General features: G+C 49.2%; 1 protein-coding gene across 1 annotated transcript; it reads left to right on the forward strand.

The window, feature by feature from the left end:
- The first annotated feature begins 3,279 nt into the window (after nucleotides 1-3,279).
- On the forward strand, nucleotides 3,280-4,236 carry LOC131096437 (olfactory receptor 14J1-like). Its single transcript, XM_058044774.1, has one exon. The coding sequence runs from the start codon at nucleotides 3,304-3,306 to the stop codon at nucleotides 4,234-4,236; it is 933 nt and encodes a 310-aa protein (XP_057900757.1). The 5' UTR covers nucleotides 3,280-3,303.
- The last annotated feature ends 15,569 nt before the right edge of the window (nucleotides 4,237-19,805 follow it).

The raw sequence follows: 19,805 nt of genomic DNA on the forward strand, positions 1-19,805 counted from the left end.
ACTCCAGTCAAGATTTTTCCTGCTTTGTTTTACTCCTAAGTCAGGAGTGTCTCTAACCCCTCTAGAAATCTCAATCTTCATTTTATACACACTCCAGACAGTATAGAAAAGGCTTAATAAATTAAATGCCAGAAAGATGGTTTCTTTCAAACTCAGGGGAAATTCAGTATTTTCTAATAGAGATGTCAACAATTTGGACGACAAGAAGGAGGACAAAGGCTGAAAAGCCCCTTCCCCTTCTTCTCCCCAAACAAACTGAGTAAACAACCATAACAGCAATCCATACATTCCTGAAATAAAGTCCAGCATTTTTATCCGACACATCATCACACATAAGACCAGCACAATGACTATTCTGGTTAGTGCCCCCCGCTTACAAAAGCTACTTATTAGGGACAACATCAGAGCTATTTTTGGGTAAGGAAATAACCCCAGGGACCACAAAAGTATTAAAACTTCAAAAACCCCTAGGGACCAGAAATACCGGCAAGCTTCCACTCCAAATGACATTATGAATCACCAATATGCCCACCAAAATAGCCAAAACCAAAATATTATTGTTATAGGTTTTTTTTCCACTGTTTTTTTTTTTTGGCCTCCGTTTCCCGGCCAACGCACCAAAAAGTATATTGTCCTGGTTTAGGACAAATTAGGGGAAATCTCCAAAAGGGAGCCCCCCAAAACAAAACAAACCTCCAACCACCCCTCCCCCAACACCGGGTTCGGGAAGGAATTTCTCGGAGGAGCAAAGTGGAAAACAAAACCTATTTATTTACAAGTAACAAAAGAACACTCCCCAACACAAGAAAAGGAAAGAAACAGACTGTGTATGGTGAGGGCTTCAAGCTTCTCTTGCAAGCTCCAGGTGTCCTGGACGTCTCAGGTCAGGTCCGGAACCGGTCCAGTATCTTCAGGGGAGGGTAAGAAAGAGGGAACAAAAGAAAAGAAAAAAAAACAGCACAAAAAGCAGAAAGCAAGCAAGCAAAGCGGCTAGCCAAGCCAAGCAGCCAAAAGCCAAAAGCCAAAAAGGCCTGGTCAAACACTCCCCCCCTCTCTTCCCCGCCCCGCCACAGCAAGACAGCCGGGGGGGGGGGAAGAGAGAAAAGGCACAGCTGCCAGACACAACACACGATATTGGGATAAAGGCTGTCAACCCACGACATTCATAGAGGCTCTTTGAAATATTCTCCATAACTGTAAAAGGAGAACTTCTTGCTGAACTGAACTAGACCAGAGGGAAATAAAGGCAGATCCATGGTTTGTCAGAAATTTCTTGACCCTAATGAGCATTTGGAGGTGAGCCCTTCAAGCTCAGGGCCTGAGAGTAGATTGCACAAATCTTTCCTGGAGTCAGAGTTGGAAGAAAACCCCAAAGAGTCTTGAGGAATCGATGGGTCCCACTGAGGTCCATCCCAAACACAAGCTCCTCATGGACTCCTTGGAGGAGAGAATTGGAGGCCAGGATGGCACAAAAACTGCTTGGACACTCAGTGTGGAAAGGAAAATCCAAAGTACCTTAAAAAACTTTGAGAATCTGAAAGCATTAATGAGCCCCACTGAGTGTTGTTACTCACAAAGCCTCTCCAGGGACTAATTACAGCAGAAAATTGGAGGCCATGATTGCACAAAGCTCTCAGAGACTCCAAGGCAAAAACCAAACCCAAAGTCCTTTGAAAAACCTGCAGTCCCTGGAAGCATTCAGGAGTCCCCAGGGCCATTCCTGAGCAAGGCTCCCCAGGGACTCCTTCCAGCAGATCCTTGAGGCCACTGGGATGTGGGCTAGGGGGGCATGCTGAGGGCAGGACGTGGGGCTGACAGTGCCCAGCCTGGCTGGGGCTGTGCCAGGAGGCCCCAGTGCCTCAGGACAAGGTGTCTCCTCACAGCCCTTGGTGGCACAGACCCTGCTTTGCCTGGGGCACCAAGACTTGGCTTCTCTTTGTCCTCACCTGTCATCACTGCCTCCAGTTCTCTGCTCTGCCTGGGGCCTGGGGACAGTTTCTCAGTCGTGTCCCTCAGTGGGACCCATTAAAAGTCCAAGAAATTTTGGAGTTGGATTCTGCCTTGGAGTTCTGGAGAGGTTTCTTCAGCTCCCTCTCAGGGACTGATGTTCAGAGCCTGAGCACAAAGCCCCAGAGGCTCATTAATGTCCTTGTGCTGTGTCTGTGCTGCTGAGCTGGGCTGGGCTCCTGGCACTGAGGCAGCTCCTGGTAACCAAGAGGAGCTTCAAAACACATTTCTCTCGATGAGCAGCTCTTCTGCCAGCCCAGCAGGGCTGGGGCACTGCCTGCAGCCACCCTGGGCACAGCACAGAGGCACAGAGAGCTTCAATCAGTCAGGGCTGGGAATGTGCTCAGAAGTGCCTGGGGCAGAATCACTGCCAGCCCTTGGCACAGGAGCCTCTGGCTGCAGGACAATGCAGCGGCAGCACCTGGAGCCATCTCCTAAAGCTGGAACATCCCAATGCCTACAGACCCTGTGAGTACATTCTCTGATTGTCTCTTGTGCAGAGCAGCCAGGGGTGCCCAGGGCTATTGTGCAGAGCAGGGTCCTGCAGCCCAGGGCGCTGTGCTGGGGCAGGGACTCTGCTGCCAGCCAGGGACAGCTCTCAGCCAGCCCTGGCAGCTGCTCCCAGCATGGGGGGACAAGGTCTGGGTTGGAGGAGACAGCTGATCAGGCTTGGAAGTGTTTTCTTTGTGTGGTGAGGGTGCTGCATTGTTCAGGACTTCTCCCAGCATGACATTTAGCTGTACAATATTTCCAAGTAGGTTTTACAGGGAGCACAGAAAGGCTGGGGCTGCATAAATTGGAAAATCTTGCTTTTTAAATCTACTGCTTTCTGTTGCCAGGATGAAAAATTGAACATTGATATTAATCTCCCAGTTAAGATTCAGAAAAAGAAAATAGCTTTTTCTCAGATCTTACTAAGCCAGGCAGTGACAGAAACCTGCACAGGGCCCCCTAGAAGCTGCATCAGTTTTGCTTTTTCAGCCTCCTCAGGGTTGCTCTGACAGAGCCATCAGAGCCTGGAGAGCCAGAGCTGCCCCCGGGCAGTGCCAGAGCTGGGAGGGTTCTGCAGGGCAGAGCTGAGCCCCCAGGGCTGGGCTGGGCTCTGGCAGCACTGGCAGGGCCCAGCCCTGGGAACAGGGAAGCAGCTGCTGGCAGGGACAGCTCAAGGCAGCAGAGCCCTGGGCAGGCAGTGGGGGGAAAGTGCCCCGAGGATGTGCTGGGATATTTCAAGTCCTCTCCAAACCCAAGTATTCCATAGTTACTTTTCTTACAGATCCCCATGCCAAGACACAGAAAATGTCCAACAGCAGCTCCATCAGTCACTTCCTCCTGCTGGCATTGGCAGACACGCGGCAGCTGCAGCTCCTGCACTTCTGCCTCTTGCTGGGCATCTCCCTGGCTGCCCTCCTGGGCAACGGCCTCATCATCAGCGCCGTAGCCTGCGGCCACCACCTGCACACACCCATGTTCTTCTTCCTGCTCAACCTGGCCCTCACTGACCTGGGCTCCATCTGCACCACTGTCCCCAAAGCCATGCACAATTCCCTCTGGGACACCAGGAACATCTCCTACTCAGGATGTGCTGCTCAGCTCTTTTTCTTTGTGTTCTTCATTTCAGCAGAATTTTCCCTCCTGACCATCATGTGCTACGACCGCTACGTGTCCATCTGCAAACCCCTGCACTACAGGACCCTCCTGGGCAGCAGAGCTTGTGCCCACATGGCAGCAGCTTCCTGGGCCAGTGCCTTTCTCTATTCACTGCTGCACACAGCCAATACATTTTCCCTGCCCCTGTGCCATGGCAATGCCCTGGGCCAGTTCTTCTGTGAAATCCCACAGATCCTCAAGCTCTCCTGCTCCAAATCCTACCTCAGGGAACTTGGGCTCATTGCAGTTAGTGTCTGTTTAGCTTTTGGTTGTTTTGTGTTCGTTGTTTTCTCCTATGTGCAGATCTTCAGGGCTGTGCTGAGGATCCCCTCTGAGCAGGGACGGTACAAAGCTTTTTCCACCTGCCTCCCTCACCTGGCTGTGGTCTCCCTGTTTGTTAGCACTGCAGCCTATGCCTACCTGAAGCCCCCCTCCATCTCCTCCAAATCCCTGGATCTGGCCCTGTCAATTCTGTACTCAGTGGTGCCTCCAGCCCTGAACCCCCTCATCTACAGCCTGAGGAACCAGGAGCTCAAGGCTGAAGTGTGGAGACTGATGAGTGGATGCTTTCAGGAACATTAATTTGATGGCCAATTGCTGCAAACCACTTGTAATAGAAGTCATCTTATTGTTGGTTTGACTGTAGGTTTTTTTTTTTCCTTTATATTAGTTTTCTCATATTGTCCACAAATAAATGTCTTTGTTTCTGCCATTTCTCATTTTGTTTCTCTCCAACTTCCCTGTGGCCACAGACTTTGTCAATGAGGGGTTGTGCTCTGGGTGACTTTAAAGGAAATAAAGGATGTCCCAGCCAAGTTTTCTGCAGAGATGCTCCTTTTGTTGCCTTCTCTGGAGCTGCAGCAGCAATGTCGGTGTGCAGAGCTGGGGGCAGATCAGGGCTGGCCCAGCAGCTGTGCCCAGCAGCAGCAGCACTTGATGTTGCCAGTGCTGCTGCCATGGCCCTGCCCCACTGTCCTGGTGGCCCTGGTGTTGCTGCAGGGCCTGAGTGCTCTCGGGGCCGGACACAGCCCTGGGGGTGGCAGTGCCGGGGCTGCAGCAGGAACAGGCCAAGTAATATAAATAATTTGTAATATAAATCATCTTGGATAGTTCTTTTGGATTTGTCCTTTTTTTCCCTGTGTTTTAGTTTTTAATTATTGTCCACAAAGTAAAACCATTGTTTGTACCATTTCTTATTTCGTTTCTCTGCACCTTCCCTGTGTCCACAGACTGTGTCAATGAGGGGCTGTGTGCTTGGTGTCTTTAAAGGAGCTAAATGATCTCCCAGCAAAGTTTTCTGCAGTGATCCCCTTGTGTTCCCTTCTCTGGAGCTGCAGCAGCAATGTCTGAGTGCAGAGTGTGGGCCAGATCAGTGCTGAGTCCATCAGCTCTGATCCTGCTGGCCACACCATTCCTGATCCAGGCCAGGAGGCATTGGCCTTCTTGCCCACCTGGGCACACTGCTGCCACATGCCCAACCTGCTGTCCATCAGTGCCCCCAGGTCCCCTTCTGTCTGGCTGCTCTCCAGCCACTCTGTCCCCAGCCTGTACTGCTGCAGGGGTTGTTGTGGCCAAAGTGCAGGACCCGGCACTTGGTCTTGTTCAACCTCAGCTTGTTGGATTTGGGCCCTGGATCCAGCCTGTCCAGGGCCCTCTGCAGAGCCCTCCTACCCTCCAGCAGATCCACACTCACACCCAGCTTGGTGTCATCTGCAAATTTTCTGATGCTGGACTCAGTCCCCTCATCCAGGCCATCAATGGAGATATTGAAATCCACGCTGGCTGGCTCTGACCCCTCGGCCATCCTGTGGGTGCCCTGTGATGGCACTCAAGGTGATCTGTTCCATAACCTTGCCGGGCACCCAGGTCAGGCAGACAGGTCTGGAGTTCCCCAGCTCCTCTTTCCAGCCCTTCTTGGGGATGGGCTCACACTGGCACCTCCAGTCCTCTGGGACCTCCCTGCTGAGCCAGGACTGATGGTAAATGATGGAGAGAAGCTTGGGGAGCTCATCCACCGGCTCCCCCACCCCCCTAGGACGGATCCCATCTAGTCCCAGAGACACCTGTGAGCATCTGAGATGATCAGCAGGTCACCAAATTCTTCCTTGTGGATTACAGGGGTTGTTCTGCTCCCTGTGCCCATCTACCAGTTCAGGAGAACACTTGTCCTGAGGAAATCCTGTGCTAATATCGAAAATCGAGAGAAACAAGGTGTTAAGCAGCTTAGCCTTTTCTTTATCTTTAGTTACTGTATTCTCCACTGCATCCAAAAAAAGAGTAGATGTTCTCCTTATCCCATGTTTTGCTATTAATTTTTTTGTAATAACATTTTTTATTATTTTTTACAGAAGTGGCCAGGTAATGCTCTAATTGAGCTTTCGCCCTTCAACTTTTCTTTCTGCATGACCAAATAACATTCTTAAACACTTCCTAATTTTCATGACCTTCTGTCAAAAGTTGCATCCTCTTTTTTCCCCTGAGTTCCCATAAAAGCTCCATGGGCAGTCAGGCCAGTCATTTTCCTCACCAGCTCATCTTCTGCCACACTGGGACAGGCTGCTCCTTCCCCCTTAAGATTACTTCCTTGACATGCGTCCATGTTCCCAGTCCCCTTTGTTTTTAAGGGCTGTTTCTCTTTCAAAAAATCAGTACTTATTTGGTACTCCCCAGTTCTGCATCCTAAACAGGTCAAAGTCTGCCCTTCCTAATTCCAGTGTGGAAGTTTGGTAGCTGCCACTCCTTCTTTCACCGAACATTGAAAACTTGATTATTCATGGTCACAGGCAGCCTCTGAGCCCCACATCTGCCACCAGCCCTTCTTTGTTTGTGAACAGCAGGAGATAGATCTGTCCTTGGCAGTGGAAATGTTACCAAAAATTCGGTAAAACAGAAAACTCCTTAACCCCAGTATAGCATTAAGAAGCAGCATTCTTTATTCAGCTGGATGCATGGAGGATAGCTCCTCCCAAAGCCCTGCAGGCTGAGTGCAGGAAAGTTTCTGTTTATATTCTGTATATTGCACACATATTCATTGATTTTCCCAGACTAAACATAAATATGATAATAATTTCCCAAAAATCATTAACATATTTCCCCTCCCCTTTTCCCATGTGTTCTTCTGTCCTGGGGTTTCTCTGGTGGTCCCTGGTGGTTGTGGACCCAAATGTTCCAGTGGGGCAGGCTGAGCTGGCAGGAGGCTGGTAAACTTTTAGTTCCTCTTCTCACACAATGGGCATTGTGTGGCTTCCATAGGCCTGGGGTTTTGGAGAACAAGCTCCAGGTGTGAGCTCACCTGGTGTAGACAATTGATCATCTGGTAACATGAGGTGACAGAGTGGGCTCTGACATCAGAGAGTGGAGGATAGGATGTCATGGAGAAGCTACAGCATCATAAGTTGCATTTATGATATCACAGAGCAAGCTGTAACAGCACAGGGCAGCAGTCTGAAATCACAGAGCAGCTGATGACATCACAGATTTAGCTGTAACATCAGAGACCAGTTGTGTGACATTAGAGAATTGGCTGTGACATCGCAGAGAAGGCTGTGACATGACAGAACAGGCTGTGACATCATAGAGTGTTGCCACCACTACAGGGGCTATGGTGTGGTGTCCTGGGTCGAGCACGGCTCTGTGGCAGCACCCGTGCCACACGGACCAAGACACGCTGATACCAATGTGGTGGACAGTGAAATGGCCCTTATTAACTGCCAACAGGGGTAATTTATAACGGGGGGTAACGGCAGGGCAACGGTAAAGGGAGAGGGGTTAGGCGTAATATCGCGAGATCTCCCAGATAACACGATACCTTAAGCCCGCAAGAGAGAGGCTGTGTGACATCCCAGCAGGGCTCTGTCAGGTCACTGGGTTGGTCACTCTGCCCCAGCTCTCCCTCACAGTTTCTCCCAACAAGTCCAATGCTGTTCATGCCCAGCAGGATCCCTGTCCCCCGGGATCCCCCTGGCCCACCTGGAGCCACAGCCTCCACCAAAGGATGTTCCACAGGATCCACCCCAGAGCCTGACATGGGGACAAGGGGCCAGGGCTGTGTGACCAGGACATCAAGGACGGGGATTATCCAGGTCACTGTGGCCTGGTTTGTGTTGGCCAGGGCAGGAAAGATGTCTGGCAGCTGGAGCAGGGTCTGGGAAGGGCCTCCAAGGTGGGGCTGGAGCCCTTGGGCTGTGAGCAGAGGCTGAAGGAGCTGGGCTTGTCCAGCCCGGAGCAGGGAAGGCTGAGGGGCTCATGCCAGCCTGGCAGTGCCAGCGAGGAGGGGATGGAGAACACAGAGCCAGGCTCTTGACAGGGGGCTGGGGGGAAAAAAAAGCCAATGGATGGAAGGGGAAAGAGGGGAGATCAGCCAGGACAGGAGGAGATGAAATGAGTCAGGCGGCTTTCAGCTTTTCCTCAACACCAAAAGCAGCTTGACTTCCCTTTTCCATCCACCACTGACAGCTTTCCAAATCAGGAATTGTTTGAGCTGCTTTGCACCCAATCTAGGTGAGCATCCTGATACAAGAAATTAATTCTGTTTACATCAATCATAGAACCATTTTTGTCTAAATAATTCTGGTACGGAAATCACTTGTGGATGGTGGACTCATCAGATGCTGCTGGGGTGTTGTACATAGCTCAGGGAAGAGTGTGATTGATAATAAATTGTGTCCTGTTCCACTATGGTCTGTTGGCCATGAAGAAAAACTTTCTGTGCCTCTGAGTCTCACCAGTTCCTGACCCCCAAAAGGACACAAACATGATGAGTTGTGATTCCCACTCCAGTGGTGGCACCTGGACCTCCCTCCATAGCCACAGCTGAGCTCCCTTGTACCACAAAGTCCCTGACAAAGGAGGGATGAAGGAAACAGGACAGGCTGTGGGGATCTAGGGCAGGGTAGAGCCAGGGAGAAGAATGACTTTTGCATTTGATGGAGCTGTGCCTTGCCTTGGCTTTGTTGGCTGAGAAGAAATGAACATCCCGCTGTGTCTCGAGCAGCTCCTTCTCCAAGGAAAGCAGGTGGGAGCTGGAGCCAAGGAGCTGAAAGCTGCAGGTGCAGCCTGGGCTGGAGGGAGCTCAGATTTGCACAAGGCTGCTCTGAGTGCCAGGGCTGGGATGGGGGAAATGGTGGGGTGGGGATAGGGACAGAGTCTGATTGATTGTCAGCCATGAATGGTGTTGATTTTTATATCTTCAAACTGCATGAGGAGGTACATGGTTTCAATGTCAAGTGGAGATTGCTATTAACACAAAAAAAAAAAAAACAAAAAAACAAACTAAACATGTCCAAAAAATGTTTTCTCACAGTATTTTTAAATAGAACATATTCAGTTGAATGAATGCACTTCTGCAATCTCTCTTTTTAACCACACAAGATTTGGAAACTGAAATAAAATTATTCCCAGAGGCTTTGGTTTTTAAGGTGTTCTGAATTTTAATGAGCCCTGGGACACTGAATTCCTGCACTCAAGAGCTGTAGGCTGAACAAGCCTCTGGAGCGGGAAAATTCAGCAGCAGCCTCCAAGTTGCTGAGGATGTCAGCAGCCCCCACTGAGGCCATCCCTGCCCAGAGACCGTGGGGGAATGGGCAGACAAGGAGAGCGTCCCTGGGGCTGGGGCAGGACAACTCAGAGGCAGCAGCGGCTCCAGCTGGGAAATGGAGTGTGGAATGTGGCTGGGAAAGCCCTGCCTGGGCTGTGCCAAGCAGGATACACAAGCCCTGACCCCTAAACGCCAAACAATTCTCTCAAGGAGACATTTGAAAAGAATTAGAATTGCTTGTGTACTGTGAGTTGGACTCCCTAGAGATGTACAAACTGGAGATTCTCAGGAACTCAAAACAACAAAACAGCCTTTATTGGCAACTTTGGAAAATCAGAGAAACATTGGCAAAATGTTTTTTATGACACTGTAGTGCTTTTTGTTTGTTAATTATAGATCTTTCTAATCTTGAGATTTCCTAATTAATGTACTGATGAATATGTTGGGTTTTAGTGCTGGTTAATTATTTATGTATTTATCTTGTTGTGAGATAGGATTACAAGAAAAGTATAGTAGGCTTAAAATTTTAAAAGGGTGTAAATAAAAATTTATTAAAAGTAAAATTAAATAAAAGGTAGTAAGAATTAAAATAAAATTTTTAGAATACTTTTTTTTTCTTTACATCTTTTTCATTTTACTGAAAATGTAAAGAAACTAAACTAGAAATTGCTAGTCAGTTCACTATTTCTAGAATGAATTTTTTTAGTTTACTGTGGGGAGAAGTTTTTCTTGTTAAGGTTATGGAGATTTTTTTACAAGAGGAAAAAAAGGAAAAAATAGGTTGTTTTTTGTTCTTAGTTTTGTCATGGATAACAGTTGTCTGGGGATCTTTGTTATTGTGATGTTTTTATTGCTACAAGCTTTTTTACAGCTTGTTGATGGGTCATGTCAACTTAAGGGGTATTGTTTTAAAGATGAGCTGTTTAAAGGTAAAAGTTTTTATTGTTTTCTTTTCAAATTATTTTTATCTCTGACAATAGAGATCTTCTCTTGGGGATACTGGATTACTTTTTTTTCCCCCTGTTTAAACTTTTTGTAAAATTACAGTTATTTTAACATTTATTTATTTACCATGCAGGTTTTTCTTAGATTAATTTGAAATATTTTGATTAATTTGAATTTTTTTATAGTTTCATGTGTTATTAAGAAAAAGAGTTTTTTCTTTATAGTTTAAAGGAAAATTTTAGTTTTAAGATAAAGGTATTTTTTCTTCTTTTTTGGGGGAGGGATTTAACTTTTTACTGACTTTTATGATTTTATGGTTTTTTGTTTTGGTTTTTATTTTTTTTTCAGTTGAGGGAGGATTGAATGATTGAAAGGATTTACACCTAACCCGCTGATAACTTGTGGAGGGAAGTTGTGGTTGAGTTTTATTAGGATTGCTTTTATGACTGCTTTGGGGCTTTTTATTGTGTTTAATATTAGTTGTAGGGTTATTTTGCATGGGTCAAAGGTTGCAGAAGTTTTTAGTTTTAATTGTCTTGGGGGAGGGGACTTGATGGTAAGATTTTAATTGCTGTGGCCAGCTTTGTTCTGGTTGGGGTTTTGTAGCCTCTTTTGTTTTCCTGTTTGGGAGTTGTTGGGGTTTGGTTTGGTTAGAATAGGGCCAATGGAGGGGGGCGGTCTGGGGAGGGGGGAAGGGGCTCAGCCCATGGCAGGGTTGCTTCATTTGGTTTGGTTTGGTTTGGTTTGGTTTGGTTTGGTTTGGTTTGGTTTGGTTTGGTTTGGTTTGGTTCGGTTTGTTTGGGTTTGGTTTGGTTTGGTTGAGATGGGGGCTGGGGCCAGGGCCCGCTGCTTCTTTGTTGACTGGAAAAGAAAGAGGAGGTTCCTGGTTTATTTAATCTTTAACATATGTGTTTAACAGAGGCATGTTCAGTGTCTTTGTGGTTTAACAGATTGTCAGTTACACAAAATTTTTGTATTACTTTTTAAAATTCTTCTCATGTCAAACTACAACAGACATTCAATCAACAAAAAACACATCTCAAAGCATTGACTTGGCCCATTTGACTTCACAAACTCTAAGCCTGTTCAATTTCATGTTATTCAATATCTGCAGAAGCAAAGAAACATAAGAAGACATGGAAAGAGAGAAAGACAAAAAAGATGTAGAGAAGCACACACAGAGCTACCAACTCCTGCATTCCAGCAGTGTTCAGATGGAAATTCCAAGAGGATGCAGGGTCAAGATGTGTGCTTGCCTTGTGGTCAGCCTCAAATACCCCTTGGTCTTCCTGGGCCCTTCCCCCAGGTGGGCCTTGGGCTCATTTGGTCCCTCAGGAGCTGGGCTGGGGGCTGCAGAGGTGGCTGTGGAGCATTGCCTGTGCTGTGCCAGGGACTGGCAGACACTGCTGGGCTGGGATAGAGGCTCTGGGGGGATTGGGGTTCCAGGGCAGGGCACGGCTGGACCTGCCCCTTCCTCCCCTCACACATGAAAAGTTTTGATCCAACAATCTCCTCCAGTCTTTCACAACAGGAAATGTTAGAGAGGGAACCCCAATTCTGGCCATGGGCACCTGGCTGAGAAGGACAGTTCCATAGGAAGGAAAGCACAGAGACCCTGTGTTTGGAAAGCAGCTGCAAGGCTCACTAGGCCAAGGCCAGCCAGACTTGTCAGGAATTGCAGATTTTGTGGGGAAGCAGTCTTTGGATCTAGGGAGTTGTGGAGGTGAAGCACCAATGTCTGCCACGGACACCTGGAGAAGCAGCACAATTCTTTCCTGTAGAAAGAAAAACACGGGGCCATCCCCAGTGTTTTGGGGAAAGATTAGTGGTGACCCTTGCAAAACCACTGCCAGAAAAACTTGTCCTGGCAATAATCCTATGGGAACAATCCCTGGATAAAAGGAAGTTTGGAGGTGTTAAGGTTTGGGCCTGGCAAAGCCAGAGCCCCCATGAGGACACCTTCTCCCCGGTGTCTGCTGCGAGATGTGACCAGGAATAAACAAAGCAGGCTCCAACTTCAACATACAGAAAAGTTTATTAACTAAGCTACATACAAACAATTACTAAACTACAAACAAACACTAAACTACACATACACAAAGGAAAAAAAAAAAAGAAATCACAAGGAGAATGAAAACTACACAGAAACACTTCCCCCTCCTCCTCCAGATCCCCGTACAATTCATCTCCCAAAATTATCCACACTCCCAAAATTATTCACACTCCGTCTGGCACCACCCTTTAGATTGGTCAAACTTTCAGCTCCTCAAGAGGAGAGGGAGTCCTTCCATGTGTCGTGGTGGCCTTTTCCGTCCTTGTTCCGGTGCTCTCACCACCGAACAGGGATCAGGGCTGCTTCCAGGGTTGTCTTTTTAAGGATCTTTGTCCAGTTCCAGAAGAGCACAATATCTCACCTTCTCATCCTCTGGGACATCCGTCCCCCCCATATTTTATATACCCCCTGGGGCCGAGGGGTCCACACACTGACTCTTCTTTGGCTCTGGGACATTTCTCCCCCTGGACTCAGTCTCTGTATCTCACGGAAACATAGCTCTGTCCATGACTACACAAAAGAGTCCAGCATTAAATGCCACTCCGTCTTCTCCATTCTTTCAACATCTCTTACTCTCTCTCTCTCTGGTCCAGACCTCCATCAGTCGTTCATTTCCTTCATCTTCCTCCTCTCTTATCACTTGTCTAGGAAGGGTTAATGTTCTGTAAGGCCTTCATTGTCCAAAAAAAGGGTTAAAAAACTCCTCCAGGCCGCTGGACTCCTGGCTGCACCCCCCCCCATCTCCTCAGCTGGGCTGCCTGCTGCCCGCACATATTTACTGAATTTCAAGGTAACACAGGCTGCACTCTCTCTCTCTCTCTCTCTCTGTCTGTCTCCAAAGGGGGAAGGGGGGGGGGGGAATGGCTGCCCGATGTCTCTTGTTGCTCTCCACCCTTCCATCCTCAAGGGCCTCCTCACTCCCATCTCTGTCCAGGCCCAGGCCTACCGCATGGCTGCCCCTCCCCCGCCCAGCAGCAGCGGCTGGACAGGGGAGAGCTCCGACCTGCGTCCCTCGAAGTCCCAAGAGAGCCTCCCAGGGCCGAAGCTCTGCTTTTAACCCCTGGGTGTTCTCGGAGGTGTGTCCTAAAACCCACTGGTTATCCCAGGTGCCAATATCAAAATCCAAGCACCCATTGGTTTGACCACAACATCCCAGAATTCCCACTTCTTCCTGGTCAAACCACCACATTCCACCCTTCACCTCCGAGAACACCCTTTCTAAAATTATCAACAAAATTACAAAACACTTCTACACAATAAACCAACTTAATACATGCTTTGTTCTTATTCCTTTTTAGTCCCATCTCACAGCTTCATCCCATCACTCTCTTAAAACTCGATTCCCGGTCAGGGGAAACCAAATAATGTTATGGTTTGGGCCTGGCAAAGCCAGAGCCCCCATGAGGACACCTTCTCCCCGGTGTCTGCTGCGAGATGTGACCAGGAATAAACAAAGCAGGCTCCAACTTCAACATACAGAAAAGTTTATTAACTAAGCTACATACAAACAATTACTAAACTACAAACAAACACTAAACTACACATACACAAAGGAAAAAAAAAAAAGAAATCACAAGGAGAATGAAAACTACACAGAAACACTTCCCCCTCCTCCTCCAGATCCCCGTACAATTCATCTCCCAAAATTATCCACACTCCCAAAATTATTCACACTCCGTCTGGCACCACCCTTTAGATTGGTCAAACTTTCAGCTCCTCAAGAGGAGAGGGAGTCCTTCCATGTGTCGTGGTGGCCTTTTCCGTCCTTGTTCCGGTGCTCTCACCACCGAACAGGGATCAGGGCTGCTTCCAGGGTTGTCTTTTTAAGGATCTTTGTCCAGTTCCAGAAGAGCACAATATCTCACCTTCTCATCCTCTGGGACATCCGTCCCCCCCATATTTTATATACCCCCTGGGGCCGAGGGGTCCACACACTGACTCTTCTTTGGCTCTGGGACATTTCTCCCCCTGGACTCAGTCTCTGTATCTCACGGAAACATAGCTCTGTCCATGACTACACAAAAGAGTCCAGCATTAAATGCCACTCCGTCTTCTCCATTCTTTCAACATCTCTTACTCTCTCTCTCTCTGGTCCAGACCTCCATCAGTCGTTCATTTCCTTCATCTTCCTCCTCTCTTATCACTCGTCTAGGAAGGGTTAATGTTCTGTAAGGCCTTCATTGTCCAAAAAAAGGGTTAAAAAACTCCTCCAGGCCGCTGGACTCCTGGCTGCACCCCCCCCCCATCTCCTCAGCTGGGCTGCCTGCTGCCCGCACATATTTACTGAATTTCAAGGTAACACAGGCTGCACTCTCTCTCTCTCTCTCTCTCTGTCTGTCTCCAAAGGGGGAAGGGGGGGGGGGGAATGGCTGCCCGATGTCTCTTGTTGCTCTCCACCCTTCCATCCTCAAGGGCCTCCTCACTCCCATCTCTGTCCAGGCCCAGGCCTACCGCATGGCTGCCCCTCCCCCGCCCAGCAGCAGCGGCTGGACAGGGGAGAGCTCCGACCTGCGTCCCTCGAAGTCCCAAGAGAGCCTCCCAGGGCCGAAGCTCTGCTTTTAACCCCTGGGTGTTCTCGGAGGTGTGTCCTAAAACCCACTGGTTATCCCAGGTGCCAATATCAAAATCCAAGCACCCATTGGTTTGACCACAACATCCCAGAATTCCCACTTCTTCCTGGTCAAACCACCACAGGAGGTGAAATCTCAATTCAGGCCATGGGTGCCTGGAGAAGAAGGACAGTTCTTTTCCATCAGAAGGAAAGCACAGAGCCCCAGTATTTCAGCAGCAGATGAGAAGCGACCTTCAACATGCCAAGATCAGTTGGACCAGTCAGGCAGTCCATGGGAGGCAAAACCAGCCAGACCTGTTCTGTGTTCCCTTGGCTTTATGGTGCTCCATAGTGTCACAATGGCGCCTTGGTTCCATAAGGCTCCACAGTGTCACAATGGTCCCAATGATTCCATGAGTCCCTGCCGTGTCACAATGGTCTCTGTGGTTCCCTGTCAGGACCCAGGACATCCCTCTGGCTGTCCTGAGCAGCCAAGACCCCTGTCAGGGGTCTCAGAGACCCTGGCACAGAGCCCAAAATGCCCCTGTGGTTTTGATTATGACCGTGGAGCAAATTACCAACCTTGTATGAAGATCAGCAAGCCACAACAGTTTAAATAGAATATTAGTGAAGTTTTCACAGGGTGGAAAAGTAGATTTTTGCATTTTTGGTATGGGGGTTCAGGAGGCAAGATGGAGGGAACTAAGTGTGTCCAGCCTTTCTCCCTCTTCTTGGCCTCCATCTTCTGCTGTGCTGTTGGCATTTACAGATTGGTTTAGAGTAGAAGCTCAATGTCTAACATAGGTGATAGGTTTTGGAAAGTAATTGTAAACATTGTATCCATAGTTTTTGTATAAAGACATAACACCGCCCTGTGGGCAGGCAGAATGCCTCGGACTGTCTTTGTGAGCTGACCTCAGCATGGCACTAGAAAATTTTTAATAGATAAGATAAAATAAACAACCTTGAGACCAAGAATTGAAGAGCCCTGACTCCTTCAAGCACCGGGCTGGGAAAAGAGACTTTCAAACTTTTCTCGGGGTCACTCTGCTAAGCTAATGATCCCAACCGTTCCCCAGGCCCCACAATGACACACGATTCCTCTGTTCCAAGCAGCCTGCAATGTTACAATGGGCCTTTGGATCCTGGGGGTTTGTGGTGTCACAATGGTCTCCCTTTGGCTGCACAGTGTCTCAATGGACAATTGATAACAGGAGGCCACTGTGTGTCACCCTGGAGCTTTGGTTCCCTGAAGCCTGCAGTGTCACAATGAACTCTTAGTTCAATGGAGTTCCACAATGTCACCATGGCCCCTCGGTTCTATTCAGCCTGCAGTGTCACAATGGTCTCCTTTGGTTGCCCAGTGTCACAATGGACCACTGATGTCATGAGGCCTTGCAATATCACCCTGGACCTTTGGTTCCATGCAGCCCTGAAGTGTCACAAAGGCCTCTTGGTTTCACAAGGCCCCACAGTATCACAATAGTCTTCTTGGTTCTGTGAGGATCCCCAGGGTCACAATGGTCTCACTGGTTCCATGAGGCTTCAGAGTGTCACAATTCTTTCCTTATTCCATAGAGCCTCACAGTGTCCAAAAGATTCTATGAATTCTCTCAGTGTCAATATGGACCTTGGTTCCATGAGGCTCTGCAGTGCCCAAATGGTCTCTCCATTAAGTTCTATGAGGTCTTGCAATGTCACAAGGGACCTTTGGCTCCATGGGGTCTTGCAGTGTCACAATGGCCCCTTGGTTTGATGGGGCCTCTCAGTGTCACAATGATCCCTACATTCCATGGAGCCACACAGAGGCAGTACTGTCCCTTTGGTTCCATGAGGCTCAGCAATGTCGCAGTGCTCTCTATGATTCCATGAGGCCTCACGGAGTCACAATGGTCCCTTGGATTCACAGGGCCCCACAGTGTCACAATGGTCCCTTGGTGTCACAAGGCCCCACAGTGTCACAATGATCCCTTGGTTCCATGGGCCCTGTGCTGCTGCATTCCCCCCTTCCCTTCTCAGGCCACGCTGCCAGCTGAGAAATGCTCCTTGGGGCTCAGCCTTGGCCCACAGCCCCTGGGCTCAGCTCCTCTGCAGCTCATCACAAACACTGTCTGCTCCAGGCACTGTTGCTGCCCAGCCAGCTCCTGGTTTCTGTAGGAGCAGTTTTTGTTCCCTCCGTGGCACAACATCCCTGTTCTCACACTGCCAAAGAAAGCTGTTGGTGCCAAGTGCAGCCAGGTTGAGCCATTGGTGGGACTGCAGCCCCTCTCTTGGGGCCCTGCAAACAGCGCTCCAAAAGGAGCCCTTGGAGCTCTCCTGGGCCAGCCACTCCCTCTGAGTGGGGCCTCTCCCAGCTGGGAACTCTCCCGTTTGCTGCACTCGGGGATCCTGAACAACGACGGAGCCTGGGCCGATCTCCCCACTCCTCCAGGCTCAACCCTTCACCCACTGGGGAGATGTCAAATGATCCACAGGCATTTCCTGCCCTCAGGGGAATTGCTCACAGGTGCCTGGCACTGACTCTTGGTGTCTGTGTGCACACAGGAGTGCCTGTGCTGGGGAAAGTGGCAGAAATGCTGCTCTCTGAGGGGTTGGAGTGCCTTGGATAGCTGAGTCAGTCAGGCCTGTAGGGAAGGTTAAATCACAAGGCCTAACTTAAATTAAATGCTGCTGAGAGTTTTTCTTTTGCTAAGCGGTTACATTTAGTATAAGTTATATGTTAAGTTCAATATTGTTAAGTGTTATTCCTCTGTTAAATTGCGAAGTCATAGGTTTAAGTTAGGTTACATGCTGTTACCCTCTGCTCTTTTGCTAAATTGTGAGGTTGAAAGTATCAGTTAAGGTTAATGTATAAGTAAAGTCCTGTTAAGTTTGAGCTCTGTTAAGCTTTCAGACCGTGTTCCTTTTATCCTTGCCCTTGCTGTCCTTAAGTCTCACACACACACACACATAGGGACAGTTCTCTGATGATTTCTGGTTTGATTGCCTGGATTTTGTTTGGTTTTGTCATTGCTTGTTTCCTTGCTGTGCCTGAAGTGTCCAGCCAGGAACAGAGTGACTCTTGCGGAGGAATTTTGTGCTGCTGTCCCTTAACATTAAATCTGGTTTTTGCTGATCCCTTGCAGGGAATTTTTTCAGCGCTCTCAAGGCCTCGTTGGTACCAGGGTGAAGGAGCCCTGGCCCAGGCTCTGGCCCTGGGGGACACGGGGACGCTGCCGGGGGGTCCCTGTCCCCCTGTGCCACCCCCAGGGCCCCGGCCCCCCGGCCCCGTGTCAGGCTCTGGGGTTGATCTCGTGGAACATCCTCTGGGGGAGGCTGCAGGGCTGGGGGACCCGGGGGGACCCGGAGGGACAGGGGACCCCACTGTGCACGAGCAGGGTTGGACTGCTCTGGGGGGAGCTGTGAGGGGGGCCGGGGCAGAGTGACCTACCCAGGGACCACACACAGCTCCCGTGATGTCACACAGCCCCCGTGATGTCACAGAGCCCCTGTGATGTCACACAGCCTTCTCTGTGATGTAACACTGCCCCTGTGATGTCACAGAGCCAACTCGATGTCACCTTGTGATGTCATACAGCAGTGCTGTGACATCACAGAAGACTGATGTCAGAAAGTCACCCTCTGATGTCACAATCTATTCTGTGACGTCACAGCCTGCTCTATGATCTTCCACAGCCACCCGGTGATGTCACAACCAACTCTCTGATGCCACAGAGCCACTGTCTACGACGGCAGACACTGCTCTATGGCATCACACACTGCTCTGTGATGTCACAGCCAGCTCTGGGATGTCACAGAACCTTCAAGAACCCTCAAGAACTCAGTTCTGTATAAACACTGAAGTTTCTTGTACTTTGAAGAGATTCCTGTAAGGGACACAACAGAGAAAGTGTCCCCAGGCCCCAGGCAGAGCAGAGAACTGAAGGCAATGCTGACAGGTGGGGACAAAGAAAAGCCAAGTCTTGGTGCCCTGGGGCACAGCAGCAGGGTCTGTGCCACCAAGGGCTGGGAGGAGAAACCTTGTCCTGAGGAACTGGGGCCTCATGGCACAGCCCCAGCCAGGCTGGGCACTGTCAGCCCCTTGTCCTGCCCTCAGCATCCCCCCCTAGCCCACATCCCAGTGGCCTCCAGGATCTGCTGGAAGGAGTCCCTGGGGAGCCTTGCTCAGCAATGGCCCTGGGGGCTCCTGAATGTTCCCTGCAGGGACTGCATGTTTTTCAAAGGACTTTGGCTTTTGCCTTGGAGTCTCTGAGAGGTTTGTGCAATCATGGCCTCCAATTATGTGTTGTAATTAGTCCCTGGAGAGGCTTTCTCAGTAACACCACTCAGTGGGGCTCATTAATGCTTCAAGGTACTTCAGTTCTTTTAAGGTACTTGGTGTTTCCCTTTGGATACACACTGTGTGAGAGGTTTGTGCAATCATGGCCCCAATTATCTGCGTTAATGTGTCCCTTGAGAGCTTTGTACTGACACAAAATGGGGCTCATTAATGCTTTGAGACTCAAGGTGTTGAAGGTACTTTGGATTTTCCTTTCCACACTGAGTGTCTGAGAGGTTTTTGTGCCATCCTGGCCACCAATTCTCTCCTGCACGGAGTCCGTGAGGAGCCTGTGTTGGAGAGGGACCTCAGTGGGAGCCATGAATGCCTGGAGACACCTTGGGTGTTTCCTCTGCCTTTGACTCCTGGCAAGGTTTGTGCAATCTCCTCCCAGGCCCTGAGGTTCAAGGGCTCAGCTCCAAATGCACAGTGAGGCTCGTGAGGATCAAGCACGTCCTGAGAAACCCTGGCTCTGCCTTGATTTCCCTCTGCTCCAGTGTAGTCCATTAGGAGGTTTTCCTTTGACAGTTATGGACTAATAGTTCAAAGAGCTTCCAGGAAAGATGTATTCCTATTTTAAAGGGTGTCTTTTATTGCTGTTCCTATTACACAAGAGGTGATTGCAGCATTCAGTGACTGATATTGATGCAGGGACTCTCCTAAGGAGGTCTGGCCTGCTCAGAGAAGCGGTGCCTTGAGCTCTGAGCCAGTGTGGACAGCCTTGCTCCACTTTTCCCAAGCCCATTGT

The sequence above is a fragment of the Melospiza georgiana genome, unplaced genomic scaffold (assembly GCF_028018845.1).
Source record: "Melospiza georgiana isolate bMelGeo1 unplaced genomic scaffold, bMelGeo1.pri scaffold_29, whole genome shotgun sequence".
In the NCBI taxonomy this organism is placed as follows: domain Eukaryota; kingdom Metazoa; phylum Chordata; class Aves; order Passeriformes; family Passerellidae; genus Melospiza; species Melospiza georgiana.